Source organism: Eretmochelys imbricata, chromosome 12 (genome assembly GCF_965152235.1).
Source record: "Eretmochelys imbricata isolate rEreImb1 chromosome 12, rEreImb1.hap1, whole genome shotgun sequence".
In the NCBI taxonomy this organism is placed as follows: domain Eukaryota; kingdom Metazoa; phylum Chordata; order Testudines; family Cheloniidae; genus Eretmochelys; species Eretmochelys imbricata.
In genome coordinates this window covers 43,451,981-43,475,301 of record NC_135583.1, presented here as the reverse complement: position 1 = coordinate 43,475,301, position 23,321 = coordinate 43,451,981, and the positions used below count along the sequence as shown (strand labels likewise).

General features: G+C 44.6%; 1 protein-coding gene across 5 annotated transcripts in view; it reads right to left on the bottom strand.

Annotated features, from left to right (window-relative positions):
- The window catches only part of PHLPP2 (PH domain and leucine rich repeat protein phosphatase 2), a 141,613-nt gene that overhangs the window by 94,340 nt on the left and 23,952 nt on the right, over positions 1-23,321 (bottom strand). For 4 of the 5 annotated variants that reach the window (XR_013347619.1, XM_077830931.1, XM_077830934.1 and 1 more), the window contains exon 3: positions 15,293-15,426. Coding sequence is in view for 3 of the 5 variants with exons in the window: in XM_077830931.1 (XP_077687057.1) it covers positions 15,293-15,426 (134 nt within the window). In the remaining 2 variants the exon portion in view is untranslated. Of the gene's footprint in view, positions 1-12,830; positions 12,954-15,292; positions 15,427-23,321 lie in introns of those variants that run through there. The other variant, XM_077830933.1, reaches the window with a different exon arrangement.

Here is a 23,321-nt window from a genome sequence, read left to right as displayed (position 1 = left end):
TGGAAATGCAATTAAGCTCCTTTACAGAGTAAGATTGCTGAAACCACTGTCCAAGGCACTGGGCCACGTGGGAAGGCTTTAGCCAGAACTCAAGGCAAATGAGGAGTTTCCTTGGGGACTGATTGCAAAGGCAGGGGGCGCTGATTGGTTGCAGCTGTGTTTGCATGAGTGGAAAAGACACAAAGCAACCAGAAAGCCAGAAGAAAGCCAGAGAAACAGGCATGAGCATGGCCCTCAGAGGGAACAGAGACAGAATTCCTTGGGGCACAAAGCTGGATGGAAAGGCAGGCTTGGAATTTATGAGCAAGGAAACTGGTCTGCTGCTGTTTGTTCCTGTAGTGTACACAGAAAGAGAACTTTGTACATTCTTTGCATCAAAGAAATATCTGACTTCTACCATCAATTTCTCTTCCTAATAGAAACAACTTGGCAAGACCCCACATACTGCTAACTACTCAGGCCAAGAGGCGACAGTATGTTTGGAGATAAACTATGATGGCATTAAAAAAAAAAATCCTCTTCCTTGATATGTCATTGTTTAACTTAGAATACAAGCTCTTTGGGGCATAGAACTAGGCTGTCTGCAAAGTAACATGCACATCAAAAGCATAACAGAAATACCTAATGTGTTAGTATTAGTTAACCAATTTTTCCTTTGAGAAAGAAATCAAAGATGTAGCGAAGTTACAGTTTTCTAGTTAAACGATCTTAAAAATGAATTCTGGTTTGCTAAGACATATGAAAGGCTAATTTAATTCAATTTTTGATACAATAAGAATTAATTCAACTTTTGATACAATAAGAATTTAAAATAATTAAACATGTTTTCTAGTAAAATTCTGCCACAAGATCTCTCTCCTGCTTTCTTAGTACTTGTGTTTCTTGCATTTTGGGGAGTTTTTAAAATGCTTTGTGTCTGTTTGTTTGTTTTTGCCACAATTCCTTTTGCAGGGTCATTTTTCATCTTCAGTAGCCTGAAAGTTAGTTATTCAAACCTTGATTTGTGCGTGGCATAATATTTCATCTATAGGTACTGGGAAATGGAACATTTCTCTTGACATCTTGTATATGGTGTAGAGATCTGAATATACTGTTAAATAAAGAGGTATCACATATGTGTATTGTTGTTTTATAAAATCCTGACAAGTTCTGGAGGCATAGCTGTTAGAATTTATGAGAGCACCACACTTCTAATTTGCACAAGATGGGGCTTGGCACATCCATTACAATTCATTGTAAACAGGAAAAGTTAAACCATTGATATAGGTACTTAGATGGTGCCCATCACTATAATATCTGAGTACCTTTGCTCTTCTATGCCAATCCAAGTGCCCACTGCAGGAAGCTGGTTTTTCTTTATTTAAAAATACCAGTTTAAGAAGGCTCTTAAAGTAACTGACAAATGGTTCTCGAGGTTAGGAAAAGAAAGGCACCTGTAGCTTTCACATTCTACAGGGTGGCAGATGTTCAGGCAGGATGCCTTTTCTGCCAGGAAAAATCCTTGATTTAAAATTTTAAAAATTCATAAATTAATTTGAGTTGCAATCAGAAGCATGGAATACAAATACAGAATTTTGGAAAGGGTAAACTTCTTAATGCTGATATATGGGCTATTCAGTTAATTTGCTAAGTGAAAACACAGTAGTTGTACATAAAATATCGTATTGTAGGAGTAAAAATATTCCAAGACATTTAAAACAATGTCTAGAAATCAGGAATGGAGACTTACAAACATCACTAAAGATTTGAAAATATTAGTTCTGTTTACCAGTTTTGTACTGATATGGTTCCATAATATAAGTAGTTCTAATGCAAGCGGAACATCCTTTTCTGGGTTTGAGGGACTCTGCACTGTATTACATTCCTATTTTGATTCCAAAATCACTGAGGTGAGGCTAAATTGAATGAGCCTCACTTTGCCCCACAACCTCATGAAACTAGAAACCCAAAACAACACTCAGCCACTCATCCTACAAAGAAGAAGAAAACAAAGGAAAGAGGGAAGCCTACATTAAAGCAGGCATTGTGAATGTACTAAAACTGGTTCTAATGGCATTAGGAGATTGACCCTGCCAACATCACATTAGCCTCAGACACTTCTGAGATATTTATGGAAACTCACTCAGAACAATCCCACATCCTCTTTTGAATGAAAGAGACAATACGTATTGATTTTAGATGACCGTGTGTTTAGCCTTCCCTTAGCAGGTGGGAAATAACAAGCATCATTGCACAGACAATATCCAGCTTCTAAATGTATCTGTGTTAGTCTGGATCTGTAAACATGGCAAAGAGTCCGGTGGCACCTTACAGACTAACAGATGTATTGGAGCATAAGCTTTTGTGGGTGAATACATGCATCTGATGAAGTGGGTATTCACCCATGAAAGCTTATGCTCCAATACATCTGTTAGTCTATAAGGTGCCACAGGACTCTTTGCCACTTTTACAGCTTCTCAATGGAATCCCTGGGCTCCTCCTGTAGCCCACTGCCTTCCACTGTAACCAGACAGTTCATATCCTCTCTCCAGTAAGGCCAACTGCTCATAAAACAGGCATTTCTCACCCACAGGTCTCTGCTTCAGCTGCAATCAGACGTACCTGAGTTATGATACAGGTGGTTTAAAAGAGCATATAGCTTGGTCAAGGTGTTTTTCATGCAGGGCCCTGAACCTGCAAATTGACCCATGCATAACCCTTGCCCAAATCAGCTGAAACCTGTTGACATTCAGGGCGCATTGCAAGGCTCACTTGTTTTCTTGGAAAGGGCTGAGCAGGAGGTGGTTGGAGTCATTTGGCAAAATCTTAGGTAGATGCTTAAATCACAAATCACATTAAATAAGTAATGTAGAGACATCCCAATTAAAGGGAAAGGCTTGGTAACTAGATACTTATTTTCTGATTTCAAAACAGTGACTTCGTGCATGTGTAGGCTTAAATATTACTCTTTTTCTTTCCTTGTCAAAGTCTGAGCAGAAATACAGAATCCGATCCCAGGCGCTATCTTGTAAATGAAGCAGAAACTGTTTTCAAACATCCTAGTTTAAAATGTTAGTAGTGCTTGCCATTTTTAAGTCTGACATGCATACCTGCTACCAATATGCAATCTGAAACACATGGAAACTCGTGTTTATAAAAAGCTTCCCAGACTCTCTCCAACCTACTGCATCAGGCTACTCTGGTCTGGGCACAGAGACTTCCATGGAAGCATAACTGTCATCCCAGATTTCAGAGTAGCATCCGTGTTAGTCTGTATTCGCAAACAGAAAAGGAGTACTTTTGGCACCTTAGAGACTAACAAATTTATTTGAGCATAAGATTTCGTAAGCTGTAGCTCATGAAAGCTTATGCTCAAATAAATTGGTTAGTCTCTAAGGTGCCACAAGTACTCCTTTTCTTTTTGTCATCCCAGAGGAGACCAAAGGGTCTACCTAGATAATTTATTGTCAGCAGGTGGGGGCTCTGGAGCTCTCAGCCTCTGCAAGCAGAAGAGGCCCTGAAGTCATTAGCTGCCATGGGCACCTGGAGCTGTTGACCGCCATGGGGGCACCCAGAAGTCTGAGCCACTCTGGCTGTGGCGGGGCCTACGGAGCTGTCAGCCGCCACCATTGCAACAGGTGCTGGACGCGCCTGCCTCCTGCAGTAGGGCTCAGGCTCTCCACCTCCTCTCAGACCCTCGCCATTATTTTCAGTAGAAGTCACAGACAGGTTGCAGGCTTCTGTGAATTTTTATTGCCCATGACCTGTCTGTAACTTTTACTAAAAATAACTGTGATAAAATCTTAACCTTAATCATGTTATACCATTCTCTGCTACACTGAAGAGACCATTATTTCTTCCCCATGTAGATACTTATAGACTGTAATCAAGCCACTCCTTAACCTTCTCTTTGTTAAATTAAATAGATTGAGCTCCTTGAGTCTATCACTGTAAGGGGTAAGCAGAGGTCTTCCAGAGGGTACATCAACTCATCTAGATATTTGCCTAGTTTTACAACAGGCTACATAAAAAGCACTAGTGACATCAGTAAAAACTAAAATTTCATACAAGACTTGCTTATGCTGCTCCATATACTATACACTATAAATATAGTATTTATATTCCTATTTATTTATTTAATAATTATATGAAAATGAGAAAATAATAGTGCGCTGTGTCACTTTTGTATTTTTATGTCTGATGTCATAAGCAAGTAGTTTTTAAGTGAGGCAAAACTTGGGGTGTGCAAGACAAATCATAGAATCATAGAATATCAGGGTTGGAAGGGACCTCAGGAGGTCATCCAGTCCAACCTCCTGCTCAAAGCAGGACCCATCCCCAATTAAATCATCCCAGCCAGGGCTTTGTCAAGCCTGACCTTAAAAACTTCTAAGGAAGGAGATTCTACCACCTCCCTAGGTAACGCATTCCAGTGTTTCACCACCCTCCTAGTGAAAAAGTTTTTCCTAATATCCAACCTAAACCTCCCCCACTGCAACTTGAGACCATTACTCCTTGTCCTGTCCTCTTCTACCACTGAGAATAGTCTAGAACCATCCTCTCTGGAACCACCTCTCAGGTAGTTGAAAGCAACGATCAAATCCCCCCTCATTCTTCTCTTCTGCAGACTAAACAATCCCAGTTCCCTCAGCCTCTCCTCATAAGTCATGTGTTCCAGACCCCTAATCATTTTTGTTGCTCTTCGCTGGACTCTCTCCAATTTATCGATATCCTTCTTGTAGTGTGGGGCCCAAAACTGGACACAGTACTCCAGATGAGGCCTCACCAATGTCGAATAGAGGGGGATGATCACGTCCCTCGATCTGCTCGCTATGCCCCTACTTATACATCCCAAAATGCCACTGGCCTTCTTGGCAACAAGGGCACACTGCTGACTCATATCCAGCTTCTCGTCCACTGTCACCCCTAGGTCCTTTTCCGCAGAACTGCTGCCTAGCCATTCGGTCCCTAGTCTGTAGCTGTGCATTGGGTTCTTCCGTCCTAAGTGCAGGACCCTGCACTTATCCTTATTGAACCTCATCAGATTTCTTTTGGCCCAATCCTCCAATTTGTCTAGGTCCCTCTGTATCCTATCCCTGCCCTCCAGCGTATCTACCACTCCTCCCAATTTAGTATCATCCGCAAATTTGCTGAGAGTGCAATCTACACCATCCTCCAGATCATTTATGAAGATATTGAACAAAACCGGCCCCAGGACCGACCCCTGGGGCACTCCACTTGACACCGGCTGCCAACTAGACATGGAGCCATTGATCACCACCCGTTGAGCCTGACAATCTAGGCAACTTTCTACCCGCCTTATAGTGCATTCATCCAGCCCCTACTTCTTTAACTTGCTGGCAAGAATACTGTGGGAGACCATATCAAAAGCTTTGCTAAAGTCAAGAAACAATACATCCACTGCTTTCCCTTCATCCACAGAACCAGTAATCTCATCATAGAAGGCGATTAGATTAGTCAGGCATGACCTTCCCTTGGTGAATCCATGCTGACTGTTCCTGATCACTTTCCTCTCATGTAAGTGCTTCAGGATTGATTCTTTGAGGATCTGCTCCATGATTTTTCTGGGGACTGAGGTGAGGCTGACTGGCCTGTAGTTCCCAGGATCCACCTTCTTCCCTTTTTTAAAGATGGGCACTACATTAGCCTTTTTCCAGTCATCCGGGACTTTCCCCATTCGCCACGAGTTTTCAAAGATAATGGCCAATGGTTCTGCAATCACAGCCGCCAATTCCTTTAGCACTCTCGGATGCAACTCGTCCGGCCCCATGGACTTGTGCACATCCAGCTTTTCTAAATAGTCCCTAACCACCTCTTTCTCCACAGAGGGCTGGCCATCTATTCCCCATGTTGTGATGCCCAGCACAGCAGTCTGGGAGCTGACCTTGTTCGTGAAGACAGAGGCAAAAAAAGCACTGAGTGCATTAGCTTTTTCCACATCCTCTGTCACTAGGTTGCCTCCCTCATTCATTAAGGGGCCCACACTTTCCTTGGCTTTCTTCTTGTTGCCAGCATACCTGGAGAAACCCTTCTTGTTACTCTTGACATCTCTCGCTAGCTGCAGCTCCAGGTGTGATTTGGCCCTCCTGATTTCATTCCTACATGCCCGAGCAATATTTTTATACTCTTCCCTGGTCATATGTCCAACCTTCCACTTCTTGTAAGCTTCTTTTTTATGTTTAAGATCTGCTAGGATTTCACCGTTAAGCCAAGCTGGTCGCCTGCCATATTTACTATTCTTTCGACACATCAGGATGATTTGTCCCTGTAACCTCAAAAGGGATTCCTTGAAATACAGCCAGCTCTCCTGGACTCCTGAAAGGGGTACAGTCTGGAAAGTTTGAGAGTCACTGCCCTAAGGTATGTTCTCCAATCCTTTACTCATGCTCATGGCTCTTCTCTGAACCTTCTCCAATTGATCAACATCCTTCTTGAATTGTAGGCAGCAGAACTGGACACAGTATTTTAGCAGAGGTTGAACCAGTGCCAAATATGGAGATAAAAAAATGACTACTCCTACTTGAGATTCCACTCTTTATGCCTTCCAGGATTGCATTAACTCTTCTGGCCACGGCATCACATTTGGACCTCACATTCAGCTGATTATCTACCATGACAACCAAATCTTTTTCAGTCACTGCTTCCCAGGATAGAGTCACCCGTCTTGTAAATATTGCCTACATTCTTTGTTCCTAGATGTATATATTTACATTTAGCTGGATTAAAACTCATATTGTTTCCTTGCGCCAAGTTTACCAAGTGATCCAGATCATCCTGAATCAGTGACATGTCTTCATTATTTACTATTCCATCAATTAATGTGTCATCTGCAAACTTTATGAGTGATGATTTTATAATTTCCTCCAGGTCATCAACAAAAATGTTAAATAGGATAGGCCCAAGAACCAATCGTGGCCAGAAAAAAACCCACTCAATGATCATTCCCCGTACACATTTACATTTGAGACCTATCAATTAGCCAGTTTTTAATCCATTTAATGTGTGCCATCTTACTTTTATATGTTCTAATTTAAGCAAAATGTTTTGCGATGCCAAGTCAAATGTTATATCAACACTATTTTTTTTAATGAAACTAAAAGTTTGGTTGACAAAAGCGTCAAGTTAGTTTGACAGGATCTATTTTCCATAAACCCACTGATTTGCATTAATTACATTACCTTCCTTTAATTCTTTATTAATTGAGTCCCATATCAGCTACTCCATTCTCTTACTCGGGATTGATGTCAGGCTGACAAGCTTGTAATTACCCTGGGCATCCTGTTTACCCGTTTTAAAAACTGGCAAAATATTAGCTTTCTTCCAGTCTTCTGGGACTTCCACAATGCTCCGAAACCTACTGAAAATCAACATTAATGGTTCGGCAAGCTCCTCAGCCAGTTCTTGCATGCAAGTTATTTTAATCTGCTGATTTAAAAATGTCTAACTTCAGTAGCTTCAGTTTAACATCCTCCAGAGATACTAGTGGAAAGGAAACAATGTTATTACCATCAGATGATGAGACTATATCATCTGTTTTTCCCGAAATACTGAACAATATTTATTGAACATGTCTGTCTTTTCTACATTATTGATAATTCTACCATTTCTATCTAGTAATGGACCAATACTGTTGACAGGATTCTTTTTGTTCCTAATATATTTTAAAAACTCCTCATTGTCCTTAATGCTACTGATTTTGCCTTGTGTCCCTTTGCTTCTCTTTTCAACTTACTACAATTCCTAACTTCTGATGTATATTCATTACTATCAACTTCTCTTTACTCTATTTGTCTATATATGTCTTCACTCCCCCTTGTCTAAACCAGGTCAGTTTTTTAATCAGTACAGCCCTCTTCCTTAATTGTGGCTTTTTGGGCATCTAGTAATGTGTTCTTAAATGATCACCAATTATCATTCACATTTTTCTGATTAAATACTTCCTCCCACTTGATTTGGCTCATACTTAACTTCAGCTTTCTGAAATTGGCACTATTAAAGCACCAAGTATATATCTATTACTGGGGGGGATTTTATTCTGCTTGCACATTATAAATGTGATCAAGTCATTATCTCTAGCACCTAAGCTACAATTAATTTTTAGTTCTGTGATCAGTTCCTTTATCTGATAGGACAAGTCTAAAAGAATTCCCCTATGTAAGCTGAAACTCTTTGAGTACAGAAATTGTCATCGATAATGTTGGAAATTCCAAGGATGTTTTAATGCTGGCAGCATGAGACCTCCAGCATGTGGCACCCAAATTGAAGTCCCTCATGATCACACAGCTTTTCTTCCTACGCGTTATAGATAGGAGCATAAGGAGGTGGTCATCGCGTTCTCCAGTGTGATTGGATGGTCTGTAACAGACACCAACTGATACCCCATCTTATGCTTTACATGTTAGGACATTGATCCATAAGCATTCAAGATGATTTTCTTGTGAGTTATCAGTGACTTGGAAACAAGTCATGTCTTTTTTGACAATGTCACTCCCCCATCCCTTTTGCTCACTCATTTCTTTCTAAATAGGTTATAACCATTGATTCTAACATTCCAGTCAGGTGAATCTTCCCATCAGGTTTCAAGTAATATCAACAAGATCAAATTTATGCTCATAAATGAGCAATTCCAATTCCTCTTGTTACTAAGGCTCTGAGCAGTGGTGTATTAGCAATTAAAGTATTTCTTCTCTTCATGTCCTTTGGTTCCTTGATTTTCTTCTCAACATCTCAATTTTGTGATGAGCACTCTTATCTTCCCTCTTTTTACCCTCCCCTTTTACTATTCATTTAGCCCCCTTTTCACTATTCTAGCCAGCCTGTCCCCAAGGAGATTGGTCCCCGCCTTCTACTGAGGTGGAGGCCATCCAAAATATACAAGCCCCTCTCCCCAAGGAAGGTGACCAATGTTCCACAAACCCAAAACCCTCTACACCTCTTACCTAGCCAGTGGTTCACTTCCAGAATCTTCTGTCTTCCTTTGCTCATGAGACAGAAAGGATCTCATAAAAGATTACTTGGACATTCTTCTTCTTTAGCACACTTTTGAGTTCCCCGAAGTCATCTAATATCTGTGAGATATCCTGTGATACAATGTCATTAGTGCCAATATGAACCATCTCCAGTGGATCTTTGCCTGTTGACTGCAGAAGTTTATCCAATCTTAGAGTGACGTCTTATGTCTTGGCTCCAGGAAGGCAACACGCTGTCCTGTTGTCCACGTGTCCCTTGCAGAATGTTGGTTTGGTTCTTCTCCGTATTGAATCTCCAACAAGGATCTCCTTGGATGGTTGAGAACCCTGTGGGTAAGCATGATTTTCTTACAGGTTGGGCTGAGCTACCATAGACGTGTGTTCCATACATCTCTGTTCCCTTAGACCTGCTCGATCTTGAGAGGTATCTTCCAAAGTTTCCACATTAAGCACCTGGTATCAATTGGAAACTTTTAGCTGTGTGGAATTCCTCCCAGTCCTCTTTTCTCTGGTAGCCCCAGCATACTACGTAAAATGCTGCCGTGACCTCCTGCCTCTAGTGGTTATGAACTGCTAGGTCTCTTCTCTGCCTTCCTTTCTCGGTGACTCCTTGATGACCCACAAGGTTTGAAGAAGTTTATGTAGGGTGTGAAAAATCCATCACCTGAGTGGCATTTTTAAGATTGCTTACATCCATGTGGAGACAGAGTTCTTCTGTCAACCTAGCTACCACCTCTCAGGGAAGAGGATTACTTTTGTTGATGGGAGAAGTTGGTTTAGGTTGTATCTACAATGAGACAAGGCTGCTACTGTAAGGAGGTGCCTTGGTACTCAGGCCCAAGGGAACAGAGGTGTATGTGTGTGTGAGGCTCATTTCCAGTAATCTCTGCATAAAAAAGGTGATCATGAGATCACCTCCATTCAGTGGGACTATTTTCCCTGAGAGGGGGGTGAGAAGCTGACTTGACTCACGTATTAGGGGAACAGGACAAACTGGTGGCCCTGCAGCCATAGCCACTGAAGACAGAGGCAGCTGTACAGGCAACTCCATGGGGAATAAAGAATCCACTAGTGCTTGTCCCATTTGGTAGGAACAAGGGGTGATGAGTAAAGATCCCAAGAATAAGTTCTGGAGATAGAAGTTCTTACTGTAGGCAATTGGTGGAGTTAGAGCTCACTGATTTGTAATGAATAATTTGATACTTTAGCATATTTCATTGCTAATAAAGCAGTTCTGGTTTCAGAGGATCGGGGCTGGAGTATAAATGCCCAGAGACAGGAGGGTGGCACGGGAGTCCCTGAGGAAGTAGAGAGACTCAGCCGTCTCGTCACTAAATAATTTATGATTGTCAAAATGAAGGTCCTCAAGGGTTGTCTGGACCTCTTTAGGGAAACTGCTAGATTGGAGCCAGAATCGAGGCGGAGCACTACTCCAGACACCAAGGAGCATGACGCAGTGTCGGTGGCATCAACAGCAGCTTGGAGAGGTACCTTGGCCACCAATTTGCCCTCATCCAACAGATGCTGAAAGTCCTTCTGCTTTTCCAGAGGGAGGAAATCCTGAAAATCTGCTAGCTTAAAATTGGACAGGTAATCCTACTTGGCAAGGATAGTCTGGTAGCTGGCAACGTGGAATTGAAGATCCACGGACAAATACACCTTGTGGCCTTGTAGGTCCAGCTTTTTGGCAGTGTCATCAGGAGGGGGCAGATTTAAAGTCCTGCTGATGGGTGCGCTTAGTGGCTGTGTGGACAACCAGGGATTTGGACAGCAAGTGGGTAAAGAGAAAGTCCATACCCTTAGAGGGCATGAAGTAGCGGCGATCCACCAGCTTCAGCATAGGGGCGCAGGAGGCTGGCACGTATCAAACAGCCTGGGCTGGCTGCAAAATGATGTCGTGGATGGGCAAGTTGGTACGGGAAGGTCCAGAGGCTGGAGAAAGATTAAGCACAGCAGCCATACAATGGAGCAAGCCATGGTATTGGGCATAGTCATCAGATGATGGGGGGCAGGTGGATTGAGGGAGGCACCCATGGGAACCACAGGTGCTGATTGTGCCGATGGAGTGGGAACATCAGAGGCTCCATGTGGAAGGGAGCAGTGTGGATGGGAGATGGCAGGTGATGTGGGCAGTGCATCCCACAATCATGGTAGGTGTCCCAAATGGGCAGTAGGGCCAGGTGTAGAGATCATCAGGCATCAGTGTCCAGGTCGGAGGACCACTCAGATTCAGAAGAAGGGTCCAGGAGAAGAGGAGATGTTAATGTCAGTGGAGCCATTGGTGCAAGACGAGGTCCAAGAGGATGGTCGACAAGTAGAAGGGGTTTGTCTGTCACCAGTGCTAGTGGAGAAGGACGGAGCACGGGGGACTCATCCACTGGAGAGGGGAGTCTCGAAATAGGTGGCGGTCCGGAGTGTGGGGAAGAGCCGACCAAGGGCAGCATGAGCTGAGCCGTTGGTGTCAGGGGAGATACCTGCCCTGGAGCGTGCGCGACCAGGAAGGACAGGCTGGAAGGTCCAGTCCAAGGGTGAAGGAAGTGGCCCAGGTGCCGGAGCAGACGAGGCAGCAGAGGAAGAATATTGAAGAGGCAGCAGAGGAGCCTGCGATGTACCACGGCGCTTGGATCAGTGCACTGTATGAGCCTTTTTTGGAGCAGGAGTATTCACAGCTAAGCGCAACTTCTTGCCCAACCTAACATGGCTCAGGGAGGTAACGCTGCATTTTGAGGTAGTCCCCGTCGGGGAGCCGCCCTTGTGCCCATGCTTCTTGTGCACATGGTGGGGCTTTGGTGGGTGCAGCGGTGCCACAGGTACCACACAAGATGGGCCTAGCAAAGCACTCACTGCCAGTGGCAGGCGCTGTTGTGGCACGTCTGGTGGAGCCAGGTCTGGTTGTACACACAGCTGCATCACCTCCTCCATCAGATATTTCTGGAGGGGAAGTTCACAAGCTGCTTGAGTCCTGGATGGAAATGAGCAGCAGATGGAACAATGAGAGACTATGTGGGCTTCGCCAAGACAGTAAAGACAATGAGTGTGCTTGTTGCTCACTGAAAAGGAGTGATGGCACAAAGCACAGTTCTTGAAGCCAGCTTGCCAGTGCATCGTCCCCAGGTAAGGGAAAAAGAACTCCTCTTAGAGAGCTAAGAGCACTGTGGAACAGGGGTTCCAACTCTGGCCACGTGGCAGTAAGAGGGAACTGGAGCGGCATCGACCCACACAGCATCTTAAAGCCTTGGACACCCTACGTGGTCGACACACATGCGGATCAATGGACACTACTATGAACAGTTCCAGCTCCGGCACATGGAGCACATGTGCACCCCGTGTTTGGAATCCACATAGGGACCATCACTCGAAGAAGAAACAGTCTTATAACTACAGGTAGCACTACCAACAAGCAGCCAGTTTGCACTGGTGCATTGGTGGTCTGCAATGGCTGCAATCAAGGCAAATCCCCAGGACACAAAATGCCTCTCCTTCCTTATGCTGTGTCCATCCCACTGGGCTAAAATATTCATTGTTATCTATTACACCATGACCTCAGTGCCCAGCATGGTGACTCAGCAAGACACTATCTTTCTACTGGCAGCTGAGCTGCTGCCAGAGCACAGAAGATTCCCTTACAAACACTTACAGATTCCTATATTCATCTAGCTAGTCTAGGAAGTACCCTGATCTCCATCCTCCCGCGGCTAGTTTAGAGATAGCCCCCACCTCATGCTCTCTGAATCTATTCTACAGCCAGTCTAGTAAGTTCCCTGCCCTTTAAGGCTCCCAGGTCCCTGTGACCATGCCACTAACCAGTCCTGCAGGTCCTCATTGTGAGCAAGTTCATCATACTAGTATCTCTGTACCTACCTTACTGGCCAGCATAGAAGGCTCTCTACCAGCAGCTTCCCCCATTCGTGTTCTTACGACCCCTATGGCCTGATGGTTGGCCTGATGGTTGGACTTTGTTACCACCTGAAAAGGAATTGCCCCTAACACCTGAAGGAAACAGGAAAGGGAATAAGGGAAACAACAGTCACAAGTTTGTAGGGGTGAGGATGGGGGAAGAAATCAGTGAAATCGTTGCAAGCCTGCTGTTGTGCCCTCTTGGAGGTGTTGCCCCACATGAGTGAAGTGACTCCACCAAAACTGTTCTCAGCAATGTTTCCTCTGACTTTTCTTGACCCAAATCCAGGGCCTGTACTCAATCCTCATCCTCTGATATTTCTTCTGGTTGACACTCTCAACCATACACTCCTTGAAATCTTACCGTCTTGACTTTTGCGACTGTCTTTGCACGATTCTCCTATCTCTCAGATCACTCCTTCACCATATTTTAATTGATCCTCTTCTGTCACTTTCTATATGGTCCTCCAAAGTTCTATCCTCAGTCCTCTCCTCTTTTTCCTTTATGATCTCTTTGTGGGCGATTTTACTCAGCTACACAGTTTCAACTACCATCTTTTGACAAAGACTCTGAGATATCTCTCCACTCCTGACTGTCTGCCTCCAGGCTCTGCCTGTATGTCATAAATCCATCACCTGAATGGCATCTCTGCCTGTATGTCATCTCCTTCTGAATGTTAAACTGCCAGGTGATGTTTAACACACTCAAAAACAAATTCCTGATATTTCCTCCCAAGCCCTCTCCACTCTGTCACTAATGATATCTTTCTCAGTCACCTTCTCTGAGTCCTCCCTCTTTCACCTCACAAATCCAGACTGTGTTTAAAATATACTATTACTTCCTAGATTACATTATGATCCATCCTCTTCTTTCTGTCCAAACAGCATAAACCCATTGGCCAGACTCTCACTATCTCCTATCTTGAACATTGTTCCTTCCTGTGGTACTGGTAAGGTGGTGGGTCCCAGGTCCAAAGGATTAAATTAATTACCCTGGTTTTCCTTTTTCAATATAAAACAGTTAAGTGTGGCCTACTGCAGACTATCATGAAACATTTTAAACTTTCCCTGAAATACATAAAGAGGAGAAGCAGTTAATGCATTAGAAAATCAAGTAACCCTTTAATTTTAACAGTTTTCCTCATTCTCTTCTTCTTCTGCACCTACCACCTCCTACTGCTTCACCGCCAGTCTTCCTGTTCAATCAATCATGCCAGTCTCTTCCGCCTATTTGGCAGCTTCTTACTTGAAATATGAGTCAACAGTGTAACACTGTTGCAAACAAAGCAAACATCATTCTGGGATGTATTAGCAGGAGTGTTGTAAGCAAGACCGAGGAAGTAATTCTTCTGCTCTACTCCATGCAGATTAGGCAACAGCTGGAGCATTGTGTCCAGTTCTGGCCACCATATTTCAGGAAAGATGTGGACAAATTGGAGAAAGTCCAGAGAAGAGCAACAAAAATTATTAAAGGTGTAGAAAACATGACTTATGAGGGAAGATTGAAAAAACTGGGTTTGTTTAGTATGGAAAAGAGAAGTCTGGGTGGGGGGCATGATAACATTTTTCAAGTAAATAAAAGGTTGTTACAAGGAGGAGGGAGAAAAATTGTTCTTCTTAACCTCTGAGGATAGGACAAGAAGCAATGGGCTTAAATTGCAGCAATGAAGGTTTAGGTTGGACATTAGGGAGAACTTCCTAACTCTCAGGGTGGCTAAGCACCGGAATAAATTGCCAAGGGAGGTTGTGGAATCTCCATTATCGGAGATTTTTAAGCACAGGTTAGACAAACACCCATCAGGGATGGTCTAGATAATACTTAGTCCTGCCATGAGTGCAAGGGACTGGACTACATGACCTCTCGAAGTCCCTTCCAGTCCTATGATTCTATGAACACTACTATGCCTTCTTCCATGCTAACCCTTATGGCATGCATCACCTTCCCCAACTCGATCCATAAGGCCATCATACCCATTCCTCCAAAGCTCTCGAAACTCACCTCTGTGATTCACTTATATCAGCTGACTAATGAAGACTTAGGGGTCAGACAGGGTTAGCTGGCACTTTGCACTTTTTAAAATTATAAACAAGTATTTTACTGCATCCCTCTTTTCCCTTGATTCAAGGGTCATTTTCATTGTAAACTCTTCAGGGCAGGAATTGCATCTTCAAATGTTTAACGCTTTGTGCAGCGCAGCTTTGTGGCACTATAGTAATACAAATATTAAAAATAAAGATATAAGCCAAAACATCACTCCCTAAGGGTCTGTTTCATCCCAAACCATGCAACAAATGCTCTCTTGAGAGAACAAAAGATCTGAATTGTAAAATGTTTCTCTTAGTAACCTTGGCAGCTTATTTCTAAAAGCAGTATCCAGTGATACATGTTAGGTGCCTGATGTGACTTGTTATATACAAATCCTTACCATTGTAAAAGCGAATCATGCAGCTGAGATCAGAGTTTGCTGCCTCTTCCTGTATTCTCACAAGATCCTCAAAGCCGAGCCCAGCCAAGTACTCGTACACAATCTGAAGGGGTTTCTCTGTGGGCTCCAGCCTCCTAGTAATACAATCCACAAGAAGAAATGAGTTTAGTATGGACATGAAAGAATGAACTTTCTTTTTTTTTTATGACAGTTACAGTGCAAAAGGAGCAACGACTTGGTCTTTCTGCTTCTCTGAAGATATCATCTGGCAAGGACTCACTCCTGGGGCCTGTGATCCCTAGTTTGAGATAGATGAACACTTCAAGTACTAAACCTATTGATCGCTAAGGACGGGGGTCACATAAGACACACCCTGGTGATCATGCACCACCCAGGATTCTAATGATTGCCATTCATATCTTTCAGACAGTTTCTGGCTGAGCAGAAAGCAGAGACACCAAGAAAAAAAAAGAGCAGCATGTCACAAATCAAAAAGGATTTAAAAATTATGCTTCAAAAAGATCATGTACAAAAATGAAAGAAACCCCATTTTAAGAAAGTTCCCTTTCAAATACAGCTGGCAGGAGAGCACATGAGAGAGAATCCTTCGAGAAGGTTTCTTCAGAGAATTAGAGTGACAAGATAAGTCATTCCCCCTTCTCGAACGATCCCACATCCATGCAGAATTCTCACTCCTAGAGAACAGAGAGCTTGGGGGATGTTCCCAAAAAAAAAAACATCCCATAACTACAACAGGCAGCAGGAACTACGCTACGGCTAACAATTTGAATAAGGAGAAAAGGGGGGGGGCGGGGGAGTCACACAAAGTGTCTCTCTAAAACAACAAGCTTCGTCAATTTTAAGGCCAGAAGGGATCATTATGTCTCACCTCCTACATAACACAGACTAGAGAATTTCAAATGGTAACTTCTGCAACAAGCCCATAACTGCTGGTTGAGCTAGAGCATCTCTTTCAGAAAGACCAATCATGATCTAAAGACTTCAAATGATGAAGAATCCATCACATCCTTAGATAAGCTGTTGCAATGATTAATCACCTTAACTTTTAAAAATTCTCATTTCTAATCTGAATTTGTCTAGCTTCAACTTCCACCCTTTGGATCCTGTTGTGACTTTGTCCGACAGCTTAAAGAGCCATCTACTATAAGAAATCTTCTCCCAATGTATGTATTTAAAGACCATGATTGAGAGGCCCTTAAATCTTTTTCTTAAAATGAACAAATTAAGCTTCTTAAGTCTTTCACTGTAAGATGGATTTACCAGACCTCAAATCATTTGTATAGCACTTTTCTGAACCCTTTCCAATTTCTCAACATCCTTGTTGAAGTGTGGACACCAGAAGAGGACAGTATGTTCCAGCAATGGTTTCACCAATGCTGTATACCAAGGTAATACCACTTTCCTACTTCTACTCAACATTCCCCTGCTTAGCCAACACATTGCACTATGAGCTCATCTTGACCTGGTTTTCCACTATGACTCTAAATCCTTTTCTGAGTTACTCCTTTCCAAATTCCACAGTTCCCAATCTTATAAGCTTGAGCTACATTCTTGGTTCCTAGATGTATGACATTGTATTTAAGGATATTAAAACTTGATATACAAGTAAACCCTATTTACCAAGCAATCCGGAGAGCACTGAATGACTGACCTATCCTTATTTACCATCCACTAACTTTTGGTGTCATCTGCAAATTTTACCAGCAATGATTTTACATTTACTTTCAGATCATTGAAAAAGATATTGAATAGAATTGGGTCACAATCATTACATCTCTGTGGGACTAAGAAATCCCCCCATTGTAAATGGGGCAGCCACCCAATTACTTTTCAAGATCTATCATTTAGCCAGTTTTTGATCCATTTAATGTGTTACTTTTTGTATAGCAAATGTTATATAGTACAATGCCTTATCAAAGTATGTTATGTTGACAAAGAAATGTGTTAGACTCTTAATCTCGTCAAAAAACATGATCAACTTTGTTTGACAAGACTTGTTTTCCATAAAACCATGATAACTGGCATTAATTGTACTACAATCATTTAACATATATGGGAATATAAAGTATTTCATTATTGCTGTAAATTGAATGTGTCAAACAGCTTTGTCCCAAATACAGAACAGAAACATTTAACGCATCTTTTCTGCAACATTAACAATTTTATTGTCCCTGTCTATTAATAGATACCTTTGCTATAATTTCTTACATTCCTGATACACTGTAAAACATTTTTCCTTGTGTCATTAATCCTACTGACTAATTATTTTTCATTAATACATTTAGCTTCTCTTATAAGGTGTCTATACTTCATGGCTTAATATACAATCACTACTATCAGCTTCCCTCTCTTTCAATTTGTTAGATTTTCATTTTTGTTCAAGTTTTTTATTACTGCTTTCACTTCACTTCTTTACCAGGAGTTCTTTTTTAAACTGACAAAGCCTGCTTTATTGATTGCAGAATTGTGAGGATCTGGGGCATCTGGAAAAGTTCTCTTAAACAACTTCCAATCATCATTCACACTTATGTTTAACTTTTTCCTCCCATTCAATTCAGCTCCTAATAATTTTCAGCTTTAGGAAATTAGCTCTTTTCAAGTGACAGGTTTGAGTGTGTACATATATACAACTGGTCAGACTGTATTATTTTATACATAACAAATGTAACTAGGTTTAAATCTTCAATAGTGAGCAAAATGATCCAAACAAATAAAATATCAAAAAACTCAACTCAAATAAAGGACATCCCTAAATGAACAAAACTCTAGGTACAAGTGAATTTGGCTTCTCCTTCAGAAAAAGAGAGTTACCTTTTCGTAACTGATGTTCTTCAAGATGTGTTGCTCATGTCCATTCTGTATGTGTGCTCACCACATGCACCAGTGCCAAAGTTTTCCCTCAGTGGTATTCGTAGGGGACCAGCTCCGGCACCCTCTGGAGTAGTGCACGTATGCACCGTAAGGGGTGCCACCGGCTCCCCCTGACCCTCAGTTCCACCTTGCCGGAAACTCCGACTGTGGGGAAGGAGGGTGGGTCATGGAATGGACATGGGCAACACATCTCAAAGAACACCAGTTACGAAAAGGTAACTGTCTTTTCTTCTTTGAGTGCTTGCTCACGTCCATTCCATTGTAGGTGACTCCCAAGCAGTACCACCAGAGGCAGATAGGAATTCATGGATGTGTCGACTACAAGACAGCTCTGCTAAATCCAACATCATCTCTGGCTTACTGGGTGATAGCATAATGCGTTGTGAACTTGTGTACCACAGACCATGTTGCGGCCCTGCAGTTGACCTCGAAGGCAACCGAAAACTACTGAGCCCTAGTTGAGTGAAGCTTTACTATTGGTGGAGGTACAGCATGAGCCAACTCATAACAAGTACGGATGCAGGTGGTGATCCAATTTGAAATTCTCTGAGAGGACATTGGAAGGTCCTTCATCCTACCAGCTGTCGCGATAAAGGGCTGGGTCAACCTGCAGAAAGGTTTGGTGTACTCCAGGTAGAACGCCAGGGCGCGCCGGACATCCAGAGTGTGCAGCTGCCTCTCCTCATTGGTCGAGTGCGGCTTTGGACAGAAAACCAGGAGGAAGATATCCTGGTTGACATGAAAAGGGGACACCACCTTAGGCAGAAAAGCTGGATGGGGCTGCAGCTGGACCTTCTCCTTGTAGAATACTGTATACGGTGGTTCTGAAGTGAAGGCTTGTTCTTGGGCATCGATCCTGGTTGGCCCTGTCTGTCATGCTCATTGGCTGCCGACACAATCAGTGAGCTTGGGGCAGGGTGGGTATAAAGAGACTCATACCCCTTGCTGGGAATGTAGTATTTCCACTCTGCCCACTTGGAGATGGATGACAGTGAGGAAGGTGTATGCCACAGGGCCTTCATGATTTTTGCCGCCCCCTCGTGCACAGGCAATGCCACCCTGGCTGGAGCTGCCGGGCTGAGTACGTCGAACAAAAAGTCCAAGCACTCTGCCAACTCCATGGCTTCCAGCCCCAAGTTGGAGGCACCCTCTTTAAGAGCTCCTGGTGAGCCTCAGCATCGTCCTGGGGAACTGGGTGAGAAGATCTCACTATCGCCGCATCGGGTGAAGACGATGAGATGGCAGGTATGTGTGGGTCTGCCAAATCTGCCGACTCTGTCGTCAGAGCCTCACGCGAGGCTGGCTGGACCTGGGGAGCCCACTCTGACTCCATGTCCGAGTCCAGGGACGGGAGACTGTTGCCGTTTGTCAGATGCCCCCGATGCTGACCTCAGCCCCTGAGAAGGTTGGGGAAATCCCCAGGGCTTCCAGAGCTGCCAGGGGGCAGGCTACTGTCCGTGTGGCCATGCTGCCAATGGTGGCCCAGCGGGTAATGCCAATGCCCCTGATAGTAGGCCCTGGCCCACAGGCAGGATTTCCTCCTCGCTGTCGGAGCCCAAGGAGGGGGATACATGTCTGGGGGAGCAGGCCGGCACCGAGGCCACCTGTCTACACCGATCCCATTGGCCCTGGCCGAGCCTCTGCTGAGAATCTGTAAGAGGGTGATGACTCACAGTACCGTGATCTCAGTGACCGGTGTCATCGTCCAGAGGATCTGCAACAGAACCCCAACGATCTACACCCTTATGCTTTGGGAGCGGGAGCATGAGTGAATTGACTGATGAGTCAGAGACAGTCAATGTGCTCGTGGTAAGCCATACTGGGGGTCTGGCGATCAGTGGCATGGCTCCAGGGACCAGTGTCTCCACCCCGCGCAGTGTCATGCACTGGGCGAGCGGATCGGGTGCTCTCAGCACTAGGGCTCTGAGGACTGTTGCTGTGCCTCTATGGGTCTGCGCCAGCCCACTGATGATCGCCACCTTGAACCTGAGGAACGTTGCCTGAAGTCCCTGGACCGACGCCAGGAACTCTGGCAGGCCAGCTGGTCCATGTCCACAGGCTGGTGCCATTGCTCAGACAAGCTTTGACGGGGCACCTTCTGCAGTGAGGAGCAGTCCTGTACTGATGGGAACCATTGGAAGGGTCCCAAGGTAGGTTTATCCCTTGAACAGGGTACAGTCGTAGCCAGCATGGGCAGCACCAGCAAGGACAGGTTGTCTTTCATGGCGTGATAGCACCACTAGGTGCCAAGTGCCTCTGCCACTCCCTTGCGTGGTGGGCGGGTCCTGGAGTGGGCTCTGCCGCTGAGCAGGAGTCGGGGCCTGACCTCCATCTGGAGGGGAAGAGCTGCCCCTCATGGGTCTTTGCTCTGCTCCGGTTCTCTCCTTCCCTCCCAGCCTTCCTTTGCTTTTTAGCCGGTACTGGGGATGGGGATTGGCGCCCGTCTGTGGCCGGTGTCAGTGGCATACTCCAGACCGAAGCTGCAGGGCTAGGAGCAGTGTCCAACCTGGTCAGCTCTGAAGCCAGGGTAAGGGTCAACTCCATAAGGAGTGCTCGGAGACGAATGTCCCACTCCTTCTTGGTCTGTGGTCTGAAACTCTTGCAAATACAACACTTGTCGTTAACGTGGGTTTCCCCTAAGCACTTCAAGCAGCTTCCATGGGGATCACTGACTGGCGTGGGTTTCTTGCAACAGTCACAAGGTTTGAAACCTGGGGACCGGGGCATCCCATCCCTAGGCTAAGTCCCGTTTGGGACTAACAAACTACACAAAAACTACTCTAAGGGAACTATAAAACTAACCATTTGAAAACACCTAGATACAAAAAAGTTCGCAACTGGGTACAGTTGAGAAAAATAGGCTTTCCAAGGCAAGGAGACTGTCACTGGCGGTAACAAGAAACTGAGGGTGAGGGGAGCTGGTGGCACCCTGGTGCATACACATGCAGTGACAGAGCCAGTCCTCTACAGATATCACTGAGGGAACAACTTCTGGCACCGCTGCATGTGGCGAGCACACACACACCTACAATGGAATGGACACGAGCAAGCACTAGAAGAAGATCAGGTTCTGCAAGACAGATGAATTCCTCCCTGGATATTGAATCAAAGTAACAGGTTTTGTAGCATCAGAGGATGACAATATATCTCAGATGGAAAGATTAAACAAGACAGGTCCTGGGGGTAGCCTTACTTGTATCAAGTGAGTCATGATATGCCCTTCTAGTTTCAAGCCAGCCAGGACATATCTAAAATCTATTTAGGTTCTTATATTGCCACCCATCAACTTGGTATCTGAGCACCTACATGAAAAAGAGGGACAGTGTGGAAATGGACCTCTTGGAACAGCACTGCTCAGCAAATTAGAATTAGATTGGGTAGACTTTCTAAGGGCTTTAGTCTACTCCCAGTAGAACCTCATCAACATTTTAACATCAAGCATATGGAGAAGGCAACATCAGGATGTACATGCAAGCATCAGGAAAATGTTCATCCATGTAAAAAGCTTTAGTTCAGATTTTCCTCCAGAACCTATGTCTCCCACTCAAAAGGCCAATCATGAAGACAACTCACCCATGGAATTGTCTGCAATCATGTTCTCATTCCTTTCCAGCTTTGTGGCAAATAGGAATGTCTTGCCAGACAAAGCCCACTCCCACAGCTATAAAGCTTCAAGGCAGCGCTCTCTCTAATTTTTTACGTCCATGTGCAGAATTAATTTTACGTGCACCAATATGGAGGTGACGTGTGGAGCCGAGGGGTTTGGAGTGTGGGAGGGGACTCAGGACTGGGCAGAGGGTTGGATGAGGGCTCTGGATGGGGGTGTGGGCTCTGGGGTGGGGCCAGGGATGAGGGGATTGGCGTGTGGGAGGGGGCTCGGGGCTAGGGCAGAGGGTTGCGGGGGGATGAAGGCTCTGGCTGGGGGTACGGGCTCTGGGGTGGGGCTGGGGATGAGGGGTTCAGGGTGCAGGAGAGGGCTCAGGGCTAGGACACCGAATGGCTCGGCAGCAGTTCTGCAGAAAAGGACCTAGGGGTTACAGTGGACGAGAAGTTGGATATGAGTCAACAGTGTGCCCTTGTTGCCAAGAAGGCCAAGGGCATTTTGGGATGTATAAGTAGGGGCATTGCCAGCAGATTGAGGAACGTGATCGTACCCCTCTATTCGACATTGGTGAGGCCTCATCGGGAGTACTGTGTCCAGTTTTGGGCCCCACACTACAAGAAGGATGTGAAAAAATTGGAAAGAGTCCAGCGGAGGGCAACAAAAATGATTAGGGGACTGGAACACATGACTTATGAGGAGAGGCTGAGGGAACTGGGGATGTTTAGTCTTCAGAAGAGAAGAATGAGGGGGGATTTGATAGCTGCTTTCAACTACCTGAAAGGGGGTTCCAAAGAGGATGGCTCTAGACTGTTCTCAGTGGTAGCAGATGACAGGACAAGGAGTAATGGTCTCAAGTTGCAGTGGGGGAGATTTAGGTTGGATATTAGGAAAAACTTTTTCACTAGGAGGGTGGTGAAACACTGGAATGCGTTATCTAAGGAGGTGGTGGAATCTCCTTCCTTAGAAGTTTTTAAGGTCAGGCTTGACAAAGCCCTGGCTGGGATGATTTAATTGGGGATCGGTCCTGCTTTGAGCAGGGGGTAGGACTAGATGACCACCTGAGGTCCCTTCCTACCCTGATATTCTATGATTCTATGATAAATAGGCCCGATGGCCTGTAATGAGATGTTAGATGGGGTGGGATCTGAGTTACTACAGAGAATTCTTTCCTGGGTCTCTGGCTGGTGAATCTTGCCCACATGCTCAGGGTTCAGCTGATGGCCATACTTGGGGTCAGGAAGGAATTTTCCTCCAGGGCAGATTGGAAGAGGGTTTTTCACCTTCCTCTACAGCATGGGGCATGGGTCACTTGCTGGAGAATTCTCTGCACCTTGAAGTCTTTAAACCATGATTTGAGGACTTCAATAGCTCAGACATAGGTGAGAGGTTTATTGCAGGAGTGAGTGGGTGAGACTCTGTGGCCTGCATTGTGCAGGAGGTCAGACTAGATGATCTTTAATGGTCCCTTCTGACCTTAATATCTATGAATCTATGACAGAGGATTTGGTGCAGAAGGTGAAGGCTCTGGGATGG